General features: G+C 46.8%; 1 protein-coding gene across 2 annotated transcripts in view; it reads left to right on the plus strand.

The window, feature by feature from the left end:
* The window catches only part of Nudcd3 (NudC domain containing 3), a 79,235-nt gene extending 61,282 nt beyond the window's left edge, over positions 1–17,953 (plus strand). The window contains exons 5-6 of one of the 2 annotated variants that reach the window (XM_055623885.1): positions 10,490–10,678; positions 15,489–17,953. In XM_055623885.1, coding sequence (XP_055479860.1) covers positions 10,490–10,678; positions 15,489–15,599 — 300 coding nt within the window. In that variant the 3' untranslated portion in view covers positions 15,600–17,953. Of the gene's footprint in view, positions 1–4,607; positions 5,139–10,489; positions 10,679–15,488 lie in introns of those variants that run through there. The other variant, XM_055623886.1, reaches the window with a different exon arrangement.
* Positions 17,954–18,574: the final 621 nt, after the last annotated feature.

Genomic DNA, 18,574 nt, shown 5'->3' on the forward strand with positions numbered 1-18,574 from the left:
ATATATATATATATATATATATATATATATATATATATATATATATAATCACCTCTCACTTGTTCTATTTCTTTGGAGAACCTGAATGCAGCCTTCTTGAATCTGGCAACTCAATCCTTGCTCCCTCGCCCTTGACTCTAAAGCCTCCCTTGTGTACTACTTGAAATTCCAGGGTAGCTCAGTAACCAAGTAGTTTTCCAAAGTAAGGGGAACACGGACTATTTCTAACAGGATCTCAAGGGCAGGCTGTTTGACACCCCCCCGCCCCCCAGGGGAGGAGCAGTCTGTTAGGCCACAGAGGAGGACTTTGCAGCCAGCCCTGAAGATACCTGATAAAACAGGGTCAAATGAAAGGGGAGGAGGTCCTCCCCTATCAGTGGACTTGGAAAGGGGCAGGGAGGAGACCAGGGAGGGAGTGCGGGGTTGGGGAGGGAATGAGGGAGCGGGATATAGCTGGGACACAGAGTTAACAAAATGTAACTAAAAAGAAAAATAAAATTAAAAAAAAAAAAAAAAAGAAAGAAATTCCAGGAGCCCTCCCAGCCTCTGTTGAGCTTTGCATGGTCAGGCGGCTCTGGAACATGAGTAACACAGTGGCAGTACTAGACTGGTAGCTTTGTTCTTGGTAAGCACAGCCTATGGCTGCTTTGGCCACCATGCTGTGGTTCTCTGATTCTTGGGCTGCTGCCTTCTAGGACTGGAAGTTCTATAAGAGCCCTCTCTTCTCTCCTGGCTAGTTGAACTCTCTACAGAGTATGGGATGAGTTAGGATCCCAGCTCTCTGCACAGCTCCCTTCCCAAGTGGTCTGTGTCACTCAAAAGACAGCAGCATTCCTCATTGGAATGGTCTTCGGGTCCACAGACCCCATCTATATTCAGAATTCACTGGGATTAGAATCTGTGTACTACTAATTCCTTTTACTTTGTGTCTATAAAAATGTGACTGTTAGCAAATTACCCCTTAAGAGCTTTAGTGTTGCTAAGTTCAACTCTGACTCCATAACTATTTCAAAGCCATGTTACTTTGTGGGGAGGGAGGTCGCTGTCCATACAAATGGAATAGGATGGAGTCAGACATAGTGACTCCTACCTATAATCTTTATACTTGAGAGACTAGCAGAAGTGTTGCCATGAGTTTTAGGCCACCCTGGGCTATATAGCAAAAAAAAATCTCAAAAAAAAAAAAAAGAGTATACAAACAAAAAAACTGGGTCAGCAAGATGGCTCAGTAGGTAAGGGTGCTTGCCACCAAGCTTTATGACTTGAACTTGATTTTTAGCACTCACATGGTGAAGGGAGAAAGCTGACTCTCACAAGTTGCCCTCTGATCTTTCTCTGTATGTGTAAATGATGAATGTACATACATATACACACACGCACATGTACACACGTGTGCAGAGAGGAGAAACAATAGAAATTTATAAAATTTTAAAAAGTGGAGTAGGATGTGCCTGATAGATAAGAAACTATCATCTTACATTAATTGCCAACATATATTGAAAACATGTTCTGGGTCAGGTGCTTTGTAAACTACCTGACATTGTTTGATGCTTTGCAGAGTTGGAGAAGTCAGGACCTTGAGGCTTTGAGATAGGGCTTATATTTGCCCAAGTGTGGGACTGCCTCTGAGAGCCTACTTGCTAGAGTTTTCTTTCTTGAGAAGGGTTAGCCCCTTTAAAGGGGGTTGGGAAAAGTGGCCCTTTCCAGCCAAGGAGAAAAGATGAGGTAAAGAGGGAAGGGAGATGATCATAGTGGTTTTGAGAAGCTCTTGTGTCAGGTATATGTGGGTGATACACCCCAGGCTGGGGAGATTCATGTACTGTGCCTTTATCCACTTCAGGCTGGCTAGAGACAGCTAGACAGCCAGCTGTTCCTGTAGAGGATAATCATATTTGAGGTCCTCATCCTCAGAATCCATGTACACATTCCTTTCCTGTATACTCCTTGAGGACTCTTCATCCATTGTTCTACTATGGTCTGGGCTTACTTGTATACCAGTTGCTGATGGTGTTTTAGATTGATCTTGCCAGGTACCTACTGTCTGCAGAGTTTATGAAAAGAAACACAACTAGCTGCATTTGGATGTCACCATAAACATGGCATCTGTGGGTGCTATGCCATCTCTAGTAGAGCCAAAGAAAGCCCCTTGGACCGAGGTACTACACTTCAGTTCCTGTAGTCCCTCAGAGTTGCTGGCACTGTTATTAGATGGGAACACTGTTTTTCAGGGAGCATCACTTGTGGACCATAAGGGATCTGACAAAGAAAAGCCATAGGTATTATAACCACTTCTCCTGGCTCTCTCATCTGCTTGGGCCCTTACCTGTACTTAGGGTCCCTTCTTGATTAGAGAGTCTGGGCTGGTCTCCTACCACCCAAGAAAGTGCTGTGTATTATGGAATGTGTCTATTTACAGATGCTAAATGGTGTGTTTTTACTTTATTTATTGGTGACCTGTTGGGGGCCAATTTTTACTTCTGATTACATATGAGACAATCCTATAAATTATGGAGCAGGTTGTTTTTATTCATGAAGGGTCTGTTTTTGTCTCACTCACCACATTGCATTGGCTGTGTATGTGATCTGCATATGGATTAAGAAAAGCTTACCTAGCTATTGGGGGTCCTGCCTGTGAGTCATCATTGTAGCCATGCTTGACTTTTGTATGATTTTTAAGATGAATACCTGGCTCCTAATCATCACATGCCTACTTATTGCTCCTTGTTAGGCCAAGAAGTTGGCCTGTGGATATGGCCCTTTTTTTTGGAGAAAAGGACTTTGCAAATGTAATTAAGAATTTCAGGACAAGATCATTCTGGATTTTTCTGGGTGACCCCTGAATTCAATGAAAGACATCTTTAAAAGAGACGGAAGAAGAGACATAGACACAGAGAAGTCCTCATGAAGACCAGGTAAAGACTAGAATGATGTGGGCATAAAACCAAGGGATGCCAGCAGCTTCCAGAAGCTAAAAGAGGCCAAAAGGATCCTTCCTTGAAGCCTGCAGGGGAGTACAGCCATGCCAACTCCTTGACTTTGGACATATGGTCTCCAGAAGTACAAGAAATGGATGGGTGATGTTTTATGCACCCTCTCTCTCCTCTGGCCCAGTCTGATTTTATCATAGCAGTCCTGGGATACTATCACAGGGTCCTTGCAGCATCTGTGAAGAGGAGTAGCCTTCGGAGCTCTTGTTGGTACCTCAGACTCTGCAGTAAGAGGTTCTGACCTTTTCACGTCCAAGCAGGGGAATGCAGACATGCTACTTGCGTCTCAGCACCTTCACGTGTCCCGCTTTTCCTCCCTTTTGCGGTGGATCCCACACCAGACAGTCAGGGCAGGCAGGGGTGGCAGCTAAAACCGTGTGACAGTTCTTGCCTCCCTCCCTCCCACACTTGAGAATGTTAAATGAGACTTCTTGACTCAGGCAAGCTCCTTGCCTGGTTACGGAGATGTAAAATCAGCGTGGCAACAGCACCAGCTACTTTTCCTGACTCTTCATTTGGTTCCAGAAGCCAGGCGCTGAGCTTGTGCATTGTCCTCGTTTCTTCCTCCCTGTGGAGAGCTGGCAAGCTGGCTGCCCTCTGCATTGCGTGGGTAGCTGTAGGCAGGCAGCTTGCTCTGCTGCGGGGACTCTCAGCCGTGACTGTGTTGGAAAGGTAGTTGGAGCTGCCTGAACGGTGAATGCCATTCCACATACACATCTTGATGTGCTGACATCTTACACACAGACTACTTAACATTGCTTAGATCGCACTAGAGTATCTTCTGAAGAAATAGATGTTGGAATGCAGGCTTTAAAATTTACTGTACTGTGTTTATTTATGATATATTTTTTTAGTCCTGTGAGTATTTTTATGCAAGCTGCACCTCCCTGCCTGTATTGAGATGATTTCCCGAAGTTACTATTTCTCAAAAAGTGGAACTCCAGGATGATTGCTGCTGTGGCTCTTCCCTAAAGGGCTCAGCATTTCTAGAGTGCTGCCAGCGCTGTGTCAGCACTGGCACCTTATGTCTTCCTAACTAGTTTTAGCATTTTGGCAAGTGCCCCAAACCTGGGATGTATATGAATTGGAATGTGAGCCCTTATACCTTTTGTGCAATGCCATTTCCAGACTGAGTCCTGTTTCCAGTTTTTGTCATGATTCTTAACATTCCTTTTCCTGGGTGCCAATAGAGAAGAGCTGAGGCTTGGAGATCACAGAGAAGGCAGTGACCTAAGACTACTTGTTCCGAATAAAAGCAGCTCTGTGCTGAACAGTGGATGGGGCCTCAGCCCCTCCTCCTCAGTGGCAGAAAGAAATGGTATATAGCATTGTATCGTTTTTTTGACCCCACTCTACAGAGTGTAGCTGTATTCTGCCTCTCTGGGTGAGATCCGTGGCTGTTTCCTGTCTGACCTGTGCAGTGTCTTAGGTTTTGTTTTAATTTCTTAAGATTAAAAAGACAGTTGATGACAGTGAAAATCGGGAGACTACTTGTATAGTGCTGGCTTGCAGCATATCCACAAGAGTCAAGCTGCCCACCTCTTCCCACAGTGGGTGTCGAGCTGAGCAGGTGCTCCCGCCATGCTGTCATCTCACCCCATTATCTGCCCTTGTTCCAAGGTGCCTTCCTGGAAGGAACGTCCCACAACATTCCCGTTGGCCCAAACTCAATCACACGGGCAGCTGCGAGGAGTAAAGCCATCCTCACTGGGCACAGTGCTTCCCTGAATAGAAATGAGGTTCCGTTACTAAGGAAGGAAAGGGATATAAATGCTGGTGAGTCATCGGCACAGATCGGGGGATGCTGAGGTAAGTTTATTCACACTGAGGGTGAAGTTTCTGTGAGGACATTTTGGGAGCACTGTTCAGTCAGTGACAGTCTGGGGTCCCTCTGGGAAATTACCGTGTTCTGGGACCAGGCAGATAAAAGAGGACATGGAAATGAGAGTATGTCCAGGCAATGGTGAGGTCACAGTAACCTTGGAGAGTGACCCAATGAAGGATGGTTCAGAATGACTTTCTAAGCCACTGAGAAGAGAGGAGGCCAGGAGGCAGGAAGCCGTTTCCTTGTAGTGAAGGTGCTCACATTAGCAGTGCCCTTGCCCTGTCAGTAAGGAGAGACTGGCTGCAAGGTCAGGTGTCTCGGCCTGTGCAGGAGATTGGACCTAAGGTGACAGGGTCCTAAGAAGAATAACACTTGTGTGTTGATGACAATTTGGGGAGTCCCGGGATGAGCAGGACCAAACATCCTGCAAAATATCTGCAGGTGGGCCACGGGCACACCTGGGTTCCCCAGGAGACAGGGCCCTTAGCAAAGTAGAGAGGACCAGGGTCCTGTTTTGCAGGGAAGCTGAAACCTACTTCAGAAGCCTTGCTTAGTCTTAGGAAGTAACTTAGGGTAAAGGTCCAAGACAATGTTTTTTACTCTTAAATGTTATTCAGAAACAACATTATTTGTTGTTTTATGCAAACACATCCATACAGAGTGGACAATGCAGGCACACAGCTGCTAAATGCCTGTGTGTCTTTCTGTACTTTCAGCAATGTGTAAATTTGAAGCTATTTGCAAATAGTGGCCTAGCAAGCACACAAGGAAGCCCGGTACCGTTAGGGAAATAAAGTTATAGTAGGATGTTTTGTACCTGTGAGAGTGGCTGCTAAGAAAGCCGTAGTGCTCAGTTTGAGCTGTGATGCCCCGAACTTCTCCCTGCTTCCATGAGAGCGAGGTGGTAGGCATAGCCATTGCTCACTTTCCATGTCCTAACATCCTGACCTGCCGGGGCTCCCAAGAAGTGGAAACACCCAGATCTCCTTGTAGCAGCTTCCTATCTAACTGCCAAACCCTAGGAGCACCTACATGGCCGTGGACAGATACATCATGCAATAATCTGGCCAAGCGTCATAGCCCACAGGCTTCAGAAAGGAAGTGTGTGAACAAGCCCACGAGATGTGGGTTTCAGTGGGGAAGACATCCTGGACATGGACAAGCTGGACGGCAAAATGAGCAATGCAGACTGAAGTGGAGGGAGGGGCCAGGGTGTGGGTGGGTTGTAGTGGGGACTTGAGATGAAACTGCAACAGGGTGAGTTTTTCTGTATGCAAACTACACCTCCACAAGTCTGACTTGTTACACAAAGTAACAAAATGTTAAAACAAAAACAGCTAATTTAAGCAAGCTGTGAGACTACTTTTGCCCGGGTGTGGTCTTTACCCAGGAACCCTTGAAATCTGTTCCATGAGCCTTTCTCTTCTGTTCTCACCCAACTGTGGTTTTGTTTTCAGCATCCGGGAATACCCTCCTCTACCCCCAGAGGCCTGTGTATATTCTAACCACATTAAAGTAGTAGCTTGTTTAAGTGCCAAGTGTCTCACCTGAGTTCCTAAAAAGTAGCACTCGGAAGAAGTCATTCATGTTCAGAGGAACTTGTCAGCTAAGACTTCTGGGACATGAAACTATTTAAAGAGAAAAGAGTAGGCCCTGGGTGTGAGGGTAAAGAGCCAGACAGAACAGGACATGAAATACTTCAAGGGGAAAGGAGCCCTGGGTAATGAAGGAGGAGGAGCATTGTCATACCAACCGTGTAGCCCTTACTTAATCAATGACTGCTCACTCACCCTTAAAAAACAGAGTAGAACAAGATTCTCAGAGTATTCATAAATTTTTTGGAAATGACATCTTGGGTTTTCCAAGAACTTTTGGTGCTGTCTGCTGGCCCAGCCTGAACCTTAGCAGGAGACATTATTACCGAGGAAGATACTGGAACATGTATGCTCGCATGTAATCAGGCAAAGGAACAAGAAGTAAGCTACTGCACCTTGAAAATGGCTGTAATTAAAAAAGAAAAAAAAGATCCAAATGTCCATGAGGAAGCAGAGCATGTAGAAGTGGTACAGCTCTAGTGGGAATCAAGCTGGTGGTTTCTTAAAACATGAAGTAGATGTACCAAGTGACCCAGCAACTCCATTCCTCGGTAATTACCAAAGGAATTGAAAACAGGAACACATACCGATAGCAGCATTGTTCACAGCAGCCGGAGGATGGAGAGGAGCCTGTCAACAGCATGGGTAGATAGACTATGGCGAGCTCTTCCAGTGGGTGCTACTCAGCCTGGAGAGGGAAGAGGTCACGTGCCGCAACATTGATGGGCTTCAAAACTTTATATTAAGCGAAATGAGCCAGACTCAGAACAATGTGAGATTTCATTTGTGTAAAATCCAGTGTGACAAAAGCAGTAGTGGCTGTCAGAGGTATGGGGAGATATTTAAGAGAAATAATTATGGTAAAATGCAGAGTAACTACTGGGTATAAGGCTTCTTTTTGGAGTGATGGAAATGTTTCAGGGTACAGATGTGGTTGGTTGCATACCACTATGGATGTGCCAAATGTCAGTGAACTGTTCACTTTGGGGCAGGGGGAAGGTGTTATGTGAATTTCACAATGATAATAAAAAGATTGTTTTAAAACAAGATGGCTGACTTTTTTATCAGTGTATGTAAGTGATGCTTGTTTAACAATATGGTTAAAACTATGCTGTCAGGCACAAAACTAGTTACCTAACTAGTAACATCCAGTTAGGTATTTGACATGCACACCTCACTGTGGAATGTTACTGTTTTAATTATAGTTATTTTAAAAGCTGGTTGTTGTGATGGTGCATACTTTTAATCCTAGTTCTCAGAGATAGGAGAATCATGAGATCATGAGTTCAAGACCAGCCCAGACTAGATACAAGACCCTGTCTGAAAAAGGAGGTACAATGGTGGGGGGGGGGGCTGAAGGGCTTGGGAGGTGGCTCGGTGGGTAAGAGCACTTGCTGTGCAAGCATAAAGACCTGAGTTTGAAGCTCCAGTACCCATGTTGTGGGGCTTTGTTTGTTTGTTTGTTTGTTGGCATGGTTGCTGTGTCATTAATGGGAAATGGAGGCACATTCCAGGAGCTCTCTGGCCAGCCAGCCCAGCTTCATAGTGTGGAGAGCAATAGGGGAAATACCAACATCCTCCTCTGCTCTCCACCTGTATACACAGGCATACACACTTGTACTCATGTGCATACAGCACACACACAAAGAGCCTGAAATGCAGTGCAGTGGTACGTTACTCTTCAGGTGTGCACAGTGCCCTTAGTTGATCCTTAGTGCTACAGTTCTTTTGACTTTTTTTTTTTTTTTTTTTTGGAAGAATTTGAGCATGTTAGAATTAAAAGTTCTATGAAATTAAATACAGATAAAATATTTCTAATGAAGTGATAGAATGTGTCATGAATTTGTTGGATTTGCTTAGTAACAAGTAGAGCTGGTATGGGATGAGCCCATCCCCCCATGATAGACTTGGCAGTGAGCCTTTCCCTTACATCTGGCAGATGGCTATAACCCAGTCTCTTTGTGGGGCAAGCTAGTGACTTGTCCTGTCTTCCATGTCTCACTAGTGACTTCCATGTCTCACCGTGCCTATGGAGCTGTGAGTTGACTATTTGTGTAGACCTGGTGGTGGGGTGGAGCCTGGTCTGGGTGGTTTACAAAGGCCTGTCAGCAATAGTTGATCTGCAGACAGTGCTAGGTCTTCCCCTGCTGTGCTCCTGGTGTGCTTAGACCTGAAGGAGGCTCCGCCTCACACAGCCCTGGCTTACAGAATTTGTCTTCCATCTTAAACAAGCATGACAATGTTTATACTACAGAGCTTGGGAGTTGTAATAGTTTATTACTGTAGATCTCAATAATTATTATTGATAAAGATAAAGGCTGTTGTCTTTCCAGCAGTTTACTGTTTTTCTGTCTTCTGGAATAGAGAAAGTGTTAATTTCTGACTTGAAGGTTCTTTACCTCTCAGGCTTGGTAAAGACAGGGCAGGATTCTCAGCATTAGGGTTTTTCGATCTTATTTAGGGTTACCACCTCATAAACTGCACATCATTTGGGGGCCTGTGGTTGGAATATCTAGAATAACTTTGTTTTAAGTTTAAGTTGGGGACTAAATGGCAACATTTACTGGTGGAACTGCCACCATAGGCAGGTGCTCTCTCCTATTTAAAAAAATGTGGGGGTGTTTTTTCATTTATTTTATGTGCATGGGTATTTTGCCTGCATCTGTGCCTGTGCACCACACGTGCATGATGCTTGGAAAGGCCAGAAGAGGCAGTTAGGCACCATGGGATTGGAGTTATGGGCAGTTGGGAACCACCATGTGGGTTCTCTGGAAGAGTAGCCAGTGCTCTTAACCAGTGAGTCATCTCTGCGGACCCTTGTCCCCGTATTTATTCCCTTGTACTTTGGGCATAAGGAGTAGAAGTTTTAAGGTACTGATGTCATGCCATGATTACAGGTTTTTATGTTGTTTTTTCCATTTCTGGAAACCTCCATTTAATGTCCTGTACTGTCAGCCTCTCCTTTTAGATGATAATATTCTTGGGGGCTGACCCCAGGATTCTATAGATCAGGCTTTGCAGCCCATGACCCCTTCTGTGAGCACTGAAGAGTTTTTCCCATCACAGACTCATCGTACAAGCTGGGCAAGCATTACACCCTTGGTCCATTCTGATAGAAGTTTCCTTGTGAGTCCAGACAGTGACCATGAAGGATATGCCTCCAGTTTCTTTTGTGTATCCCTTTGACTGGGAAAGATATGTCTTGTACCTTACTGTACTGTGTCCTTGTGACAGAAGCAGCTGTGTCCTGGAACACCAGGTTTGAAAGATGCCGCTGATATTCTTTGTTCCATTCTTGCTGAAATTCCGTTTGGCTACTGAGTTTCTGTGCTCATGTGATAAGTTTTACAGACTCTAGTGCTACGCTGCGTGGTATTGGGTGGGTGCTGCTTTGTTTGACCACAGTGGATCTGACTGTCCTGTAGCTTGAGTTCACTTCCTCTTAGGCATCTCTCTGAAACAAGGACTGGGGCTGGAGAATTCCTTCAGGTACAAAGGAGGAAGTGGGGACAGGCACCTGGGCCCTGGTTATGGGAGGAATCTGTGGAAGATTCTGTCAAGTATTAGGCTGGACCCTTCATCTCAGAGGCAGCAAGAGATTGAGTGTTGCTCTTGAAAGAAAGAAAGATCATTCCCAAGGGAGGTAACTTGGTTGAACAAGGCCCTATCAAGCAGGACTCTCTGTGGTGGAGATGCAGCAGCATAAGAAAGTCCTATGATGATGGATCAGAGGATTTTAGAGAACAGTGTCTGTCTAGGAAGTGTGGGCACACGTGGTAGACAGTATTCTGATTGTGAGGATGAAGATCTGTAGTATACAGGTCTCCTTAGTTGCCCTTAACCTGACCTCTGGCTCAGAGGGTCCTGTGTGTGACCTCATATACCCACTCCTACAGCCATCTTTCCTTTGTGCAGGTTCTAAGCTCAGCCTGGAATATCTTCCCTTCTTATACTTGCTGTCCCAAGCACAATATGCCTGCTCTTCTTAGTAGGCCCTGTCCACAGTGCTAAGTATTCTTTTCCCTGAGCCTGGGGCTGTCTCCTGTCATACTTGATACAGGATTTTTCCTTGCTTGTTCCAGGTGAATCTGAGCAAGGTTGGCGAGTACTGGTGGAGTGCGATCCTGGAGGGAGAAGAGCCCATCGACATTGACAAGATCAACAAAGAGCGCTCCATGGCCACCGTGGATGAGGAAGAGCAGGCAGTCCTGGACAGACTCACCTTTGACTACCACCAGAAACTGCAGGGCAAGCCCCAGAGCCATGAGCTGGTATGAGCACCATGGCTCTCCTTGTAGCAACAGCAGGCGAGTGGGTCATGCTGGAGAGGAAGAGTGTGTGAGGATAGGCTAGTCCTGGTTTGGCCCTTGCTTCAGTTCTGCAATGTCCTGCCTAGGCCTATGCCTTACCCAAGGATAGATACACACCGCTATTCAGCCATATCTCATTCCTGAGCTGCAAACTGTAGTAGCAGGAGGTGTCTCTTGATGTGCCCTGAACATACCATAGCCCAGAATTGTTGAGTGTTGATGGCTCCATATGCCTTATCCGTAGGCAACTTTCCTGGAGCCCTGAGAGCCCCCTTGGTGGAAGAGGGGAGGGCCAGGCTGCAGAGCCAGCTTAGGTTCTGACTTCAAAAGTTAATGCGTGGCAAATAGGAGAGTGAAGTGAAGTGCTGGGGCTATAACAGGGGAGTATGAGGTCAGGAAGAGGCTGTACCAGACCTGTGTAGTACCCAGGGACAGCCTGCTGATGGCAAAGAATGACTGCTTACATAAACACATTTTTCCTTCCTCGTAATAGTCCTGAGAGTAGCTACTTAGGGAAGAAAAGGCTGTTGCCACAGGTCTTCATCACTGTCAAAAGCCTAACTGAACAGCACCTAAGCTTGTGTGCATGTAGACCAAGTGTGGTTCGGAGAAGGATCAGCAACGGGTATAGGCTGTCTACAGAAAGCCAGACCTCAGGGCTCCAGAGAAGTTACTGTGTGTTCCCTATGGTCTCGGAAGGAGCCTTCGTGGTTTGTTGGATTGTTCCAGCCTTCCCGTCAGAGAAGCATTGTACACTGGAGTAGGCTCTTAGATGTGCTCTGTTGCTGCATTGGCCACTGTAGTATGTTTTCATAGACATGTTCCCTGTGAGTGAGGTCCAGAAGTCTTTAGAGGCAGTGCTGGTGTCCTTACCTCTTCCCCCAGGCTATACCAGGATATGTCGTGAGCATGAACCATGATGGGCAGGGTGTGTTGACTGGCTGTAGGCTCTTCATAACAGCCCTAGTTAGATGGTCTGTGTTTCACAAAGAAGAGGTCAAGTTTCTGAGGTCTCAGGTTGTATTATGCCTCATAGCAGCTCTAGCAGAGGGCTGAGGTTTACTTCTCTGTCCTGGCCCTAGGTATGGTGAGGGAAAGGACATCTGTGGGGGGAAAGTACATATAATGAAGGTCCTCAGACAGAAACTAGGAACTTAGCACTCTCACCTTAGCAGAGATAGCCAGACCTGCGTGGTCACAGTGTAATCCTGTCATGTTGGCCCGTGTCCACTGGACAGAAGGTCTATCTGTGACCCTTTGCCTTAAGGGTGGAACCTTATAGATTTGCTCACTCCTATGTTCAGGATCAGGCCTTTGTCCACAATGCACTGAGAAGTCTATGCAAGGTACATGCCAGGAAAGAGTCTGTTTTGACTGGAGAAGCAAATGCAGGTGCCATCATCTTGGGTGGGTTGGAAGGAGGAACTACCAGGTACCACTGAGAAACTTGTGCCACAGAGTGGGGAGACCAAGGAGGAGTGGCTCTTCATATTTTCCCCAGATGCAGTGACTGAGTCTTTGTTGTAGAGAAACATTGAAGTAGATATGACCATGGCTTGAACTGCTTGCGTACATTTGCTAGAGCTCAGTGAAGTCTTCTGTAGATTTGAACAGTGAGGTGGAAGAGAAGCTAGAAGGCTCTACAGCTGTCTGCACCTGTGATTCACAAGGTCCCCAGGATTACATCCCTTCCAGGACACAAGTCAAAACAGCCTCAAGTGCCACTAGTCTGGGAGTTAGCCACAGTGTAGGATCTGCATGATATGTCGGGTTCTATGCTACCCAGCTCCTTCCTCGCCCTTGATCTTTGCACTCATTGTTTCCACACTTGTGTAGCCCTCCTTCCTTCTTTTGGTGCTGATGCCCTCTGGCATGGCCCATTGTCACCGACCTCGAGGACAAATGGAAAACAGTCTGTATCACAGAGTCTGTATAAGAGCATAGCTGTCTTCACGGAGTTAAGAGGCCAGCCTCTTTAATCTGATGTTATCCAGCAAAGGTCCTCTGCAGGAACTGGCTGCTGCTTTGTTTCCATCTCTGTAGGTGTTAGGTCTCCTTGTTCTGGTGGTACCTCCTAGCCTACTGTCCAGGACTGGGAATAGGGTAATGTGCTGGTCTCCAGTAACCAAGGCAGCTTTTGGAACGTTCTGGCCTCCAAGATCCTCACTACCAGTCTGAAGCAGCCTACCAAAAGCATCAAAAGATAGCAGAGTTAACCTCTTATGTATGCACTGTGCACATACACACTTAATGCAGCATCCTGGGTGTTGGCCTGCTGCTGGGAAGCTGGCTTACTCCAAAGGCAAGGCTTTGGAGGTGTCCTGTTTTTGCTTTCTGTGAAGACTGCCCTCTTTGTCCACAAGACATTGCAGAAACCTGAATGTGAAACAGAAAGTCTTTACAACTGTGCATAGAAGACTTGTCCATGGCTGATGTACAGCTTCATGACCCAGCACTGTGAAACTGAAGACACCGAACAGCAGCCCAGCTAAGAAGGACCCTAACGAAAACCTTGAAGATGTTGTGCTTTAGTGGAAAGAGCTTTGTCCTGAGTCTAAATTGATCCTGCTGTGGACTTGCCATGGGTCTGGCAAGGACCACTGAGGGATGAATGTGCTTGTCCCAGCAAGGCCTTTAAGGAGCCTAGTAGTGCATGGGTGGAACCCAGTGTGATTCCCTCCCCAGAGCTGACTGAAGTAATCAGGATGAGCATAGCTGTTAGGGCCGTGGTAATTAGCTGTCCCACTCTCTGCCTGGTATAGTGCTGAAGTCCCAGCTCCCTTTCTAGGCTTGAAATGCCTTGGAGACACATCTTTAGCACACAGCACTCTGGGGTTCCATATAAAGCATCTTTAGTGCTTTGTTTTATTAAAGAAAGAGAACTAGAAATGTAGGTCTGGGCCCTTTTGTTTCCTCATAGAGCAGGTTAGTACATAACCGATACGCACATGTAGGGGTTTTGTGGATGGTTGAGGTCACTTCTCTAGGATTGCCACCCCTAACTAGCAGAGAGAGAGAATGGAAACGGGGCCAGGTTCTTCTGCCAGCCTCCATCTGCTGTGCGCACTGGCAGTCACAGTTACCAACGGGGCTCTCTGTATTGATGCCCATTTATGGTGTAAACTTGAAGTTTTCTAAATTTGCCAGAATTTTAAATTGTGCTTCTAATGCCACCAGTGCTTTGTGTTTTAAAGCATTTTAATTTTGAATGGTAATATACTTCTTTTGTCATTTTGAATTCTTTAATGTCGCCATAAGGTCACTTCTTTCCAAAGTCAACAAATGAAATACTCCTTTTCCCTAGTTAGATTTCTTTGAGCCGGTGTTCATCTAAAGGGGGTATGTAGAAGTACTCAGGTGCCATTGCTCTGTCTGTGTTTTGATGTTTCTGTCCAGGATTCCTCCAGCCTGTGGTGCTTGCCCCTAACAGTGACCGACATTGCGCAGGCAGGTGCCAGTGTTTCCTATGAGTGAATTTGGTGGCACACCAAATCTCTATTTTTCCCCTGGAGAAAGGGCCAAGCATTTATCTTGGCATCCTAGGCTCCCTCAATTGTGAAAACAAACCCAGCAGCCTACCCTTTCCACTCTGGGCTTGCTACAGTAGGTCCCCACCCGGCCACCAAGTTCTGTTCACCCAGCAGCCGGCTGAGACTGCTGAGGGGGATCACTAACCTCCTCCTTACCTGGTCACCTGGCTGCTCTCATCTTGCATTGCTTTGAGACTGCATAGCTTCACACTTCTCATGGACAAAGATGGAGGCCTTTGATACACTTGTTGCTACCTCTCTTGGTTTAAAAATAAGCAAAATCTCTGGCAGTAGAAAGCTTGGACTTTGTTTAACAATCCCTAGTTCTGATAATCCCATAACTTTGCTGACATTCAGAATTTTCCAGTTGTGATACGGGCAGCATCATCTGTCCTCTGCACCTGTTCTACAGGGCTGTCTACAACAGGTGCTCCATTGGGGGATCCATGCATCTTGTTAGTCCTTTTGGTTTCTTGTGGTTGGAAAGAAGGAAAGGCCTTCATCCTTGGGTGCGCCTGTGGTAACAGCTGAGGAAGGCAGATGCTCAGAGAAAGGTTAGCCCTTCAGCATAGGCACAGCCATAGACACATAGCTCTAGTCTGCCTCTCCCTTTCAAAGGCTACACAGTTCGGCAATGGCCATAGGCTGGGAGGAGCTAGCCCCACTAGCTCTTAGTGTGTCCTAAAAGGCAGTGGGGCATTTCTCACTGCCAGGTCCACAGCTGGACATTTTGAGGTCTCTCTCTCTCTTCCTCTGCATCATCTCATCCTGGTCCATCCTGTATTGTCTGATGCATTTCTCAATGACAAGAACTTCCTTCCTTGGGGAAGAGGTACTAAAACATCTTTGCATACCTTAGTCATGTGCCTAAGGGGCTGGGGCACCACCCCTTCATATCTTAACCATCTCCCTGGGGATTGTAGACTCTGGGTTGTGTGGAATTTGGGCAGACATAATGGAAAGGGACAGAGATAAACCCTATAGAGCAGTCGCTGCTTTACTGGAGACTGAAGCTGGAAAGCTGGAGGTTCAGTCTTGGGAGAACAATCTTGCAGAGGAATTGGCAGTCACTTGGGCCCAAACTACTGTAGCTTCTGCAGCCTTCTGGCTAGTTGGTCCTAGCAGGCAAGCCCTCAAGCCCTGAGGAAGCAGGATGTCTCTGTGCCCTCAGGCAGTCTGTTCTAGGAGAAAGCATGCAATGGTCTGTGATCTCCTTTAATCTCTCTATTTTCTGTTTGTAGAAAGTCCATGAGATGCTGAAGAAGGGGTGGGATGCTGAAGGCTCTCCCTTCCGAGGCCAGCGATTCGACCCAGCCATGTTCAACATCTCCCCAGGGGCTGTGCAGTTTTAATGTGACCGGAAGTAAAAGGAAACCCTCACCATTGGGGAGGTGGAGACCTTGTCCCCCTTACTCCCTGCATGCCAGGGACTCACTCCTCCTCATCAATCCTAGCTGTTTTTTCTTTCATGATGAAGCAGGCCTTCCACACTGACCTTCCACCTTCAGATTATTCTAGAGAAGGTGCAGGGCCAGCTGTTGCCTGGCATTCTCTGTGGCCAGCACTAAATGAAGGTGTTTGAAATGCAGGAGGGACATGTCCCAGCAAACTGGGAGCACACATTCTGTCTCCGCAGCAACCAGCCACTGCAGGCAGCATTTCCTTCCTCCCCTGTTCTTTCTGCTTGCTGTTGTTTTGACGCTATTCTGCTTGCTTGTCTTCTGGTTGGGGATAAGGAGTGGCTGGGCTCAGAAAAAGCTAAGTTGAACCGGGTGGAGCCAGGTACCTGCATGAGGGCGAACGGGCCATGGCTGTGGAGCTGCTTCTGGGACTGTTATGGGACCCCCTTACTTGTTGGCCTCTTTCTCTCTCTCTCTCTCTCTCTCTCTCTCTCTCTCTCTCTCTTTCTCCATGTACATGTGTGTGTGTGCACGCGCGCATGTGTGTATGCACGCATATGTCTTGCTCATCTCTTTGTGAATACACTTGGCCTGCCTCAGTATTATGGGCAGAACAGCAGAAACTGGGGTCTGTTTGCCTGTTTGAGATGTTGGGGAAAAGTTTGAGGTTCTGGCCCGGGTGTGGCAAGGATCCTGTCTGCCCTCTGACTTCAGCTGCTTTGCTTTGGTTCTTGTTGAAGTGAACTGAGCCTAGCCACCACTCCTTGCACCCACAAGACCTCCTCTTCAGGTGTGCTGCACTGAAGCCTGGGTACCTTCAGGAAGAGATCACAGCATGTTGGTAGTTCATTGGTACATTGCGTCAAGCATACTTCCTAAGCAGCTTTGACCTTGAAGGATGCCTCAGGAAGAAAATATTATCCACCAACTTGAAGACAACTACAGTTGAGTCCAAGAAATTGAAGATTCCCCTAAGTCAACCACCAAACTGCTCCCTGGAGCTCAGAGCCTGTGTGGCCCCTGATTACCTCCAGTCAGGGTGTGAAGACCTGACCAAGGGACAGGGACCCAGGTGTCCCAACCCTTACACAGGGCCTTCTCTATGCCTGTTGCTGCCTGGCATCTCTATTTGCCTGGCTCCCAATCTTGGTGTGTGTGCATCACACCACAGATTTCAGTACTCTGGTAACCAACCATGCAACCAGCAAGAATTAAGACCCTTTGAAGCCAAGGCAGCCTGCTCTCTGGAAATATCCCTGCACTGAGTGCCAGTTACACATGCTTTGGAGGAGCCATTGTAAGAGCAAGTTGTAGGACTACTTATTTTAAGAAGCTTTCCATCAACTGTGTAGACAGGAGCTGCTTCATTGTAGTCACTTGAGGGATTTCTGATTTACTTCTTAAAAGTCCATATTGGGAGTTAATCTGTGGGCCTAGATAGACCACTGTGGTGGTCAAAGGAGAGCAGTGGACCCCAAATGCCCACTCTGGAGTGTGACCTTGTGATTGGACATTCGTCACCACGTTTATAAATTCTCCCTAAAGAGGCCACCCTCGGCGTGCAGAATCTGTCACGTTCAGAGGATCCCCAGGACACTTTGCTATTTGTTTCTGAAGTTTCCATCAAGGTCCTAGGCTTTGCACATCCCTATCCCATGCAAGCTGACCCACCTAATGAAGGAAGTCTCATGCGGTGTTTGTGTCTCCAGTCTTCTCTGTGGTCCTAGTTGGCTTCCTCTCAGCCCTCTTCCTGTGGGTAGTCTTCCAGAAGGAATAACGAAGTGGGAGAGCCCTGCATCTTCTTTGGGACAATGTTTCTGTGGCAACTTGTCTTCCTTTGGCATGGTTTTATTTTTTGTGTTGCATTTTTTTCCTTTGTCCCTGCCTTGTTTCAGCAAACAAGCCTGTGCAGAAAAAGCAGCCTGGGGGATAGTTTTGGGTGTGGGCCATGTGGCAGGAACCTGAGCTCTCTGACTGATCCCTGTGGTTTGTTGTGCTTGGTGTGGTGGTGGCTACTGTACCTACATGTCTTCATCACAGTGGGGCTCAATCCCAGCCAGTCAAGTAGATAGTTCTTTGCCCTGACGCACTGCCCTGGCTCGCCCAGCCTCTGAAGTTGGCACATTGCCTGTTTTCTCTTTTTAGACACGACAGCCACAGTTGGGTCTCTAAGTCCCACCAGCTGAGGTCTGAGGAAGGCAGGGTGACTGCGTCCCCTTTGTCCAAAGACCCAGAGAGTGGGTGTCCAGCCTGCAAAGCTGCTCTGGCTCCTCGGTGTTGGTTTGCAATAAATCTGTATTTAAGCAGTTCTGAGTCTGTCTGTGACATTCACTGTTAAGACACTTCTGTGAGTGGTCATTACCCTTGACTTCTAGCCATAAGTCCTGAGTCCCTCTACATAGTCAATACCAAAACTATATTCTCTGGGTTGTTTCTCATCTGGTCTGTTGAGTTGTTACCTTTAGAAGGCCTATAAGCTATTAATTGGATTATTTCAGACAGATTCTGGCATTTCCTTGTTACCCTAAAGGCCCATTCAAAATCCTGAATCATCCTGTTAGAGACCCCTTGTCTTAGAGTTATTGCTATAATCAAACACCATGACCAAGCGTAACTTGGGGAGGAAGGGGTTTGTTTATTTGGCATACATTATAATGCATCATTGAAGGAAGTCAGGCAGGAACTCAAAGCAGGAACCTTGAGGCATTTGCTAATGAGGCCGTGGAGGAGTGCTGCTTGCTGGCTCACTCCCTCATGGCTTGCTCAGCCTGCTTTCTTACAGAACCCAGGACCACCAGTGCAGGGATGGCACCACCCACATGGGCTGCCCCCACCTCCAATCAATCACTAGTTAAGAAAATACCTTCCAGGCTCATCTACAGCCAGACCTGATAGACACACTTTTCCAGCTGAGATTCTCTTCTCTG

The sequence above is a fragment of the Psammomys obesus genome, unplaced genomic scaffold (assembly GCF_907164565.1).
Source record: "Psammomys obesus unplaced genomic scaffold, mPsaObe1.curated_primary_1811, whole genome shotgun sequence".
Taxonomy (NCBI): domain Eukaryota; kingdom Metazoa; phylum Chordata; class Mammalia; order Rodentia; family Muridae; genus Psammomys; species Psammomys obesus.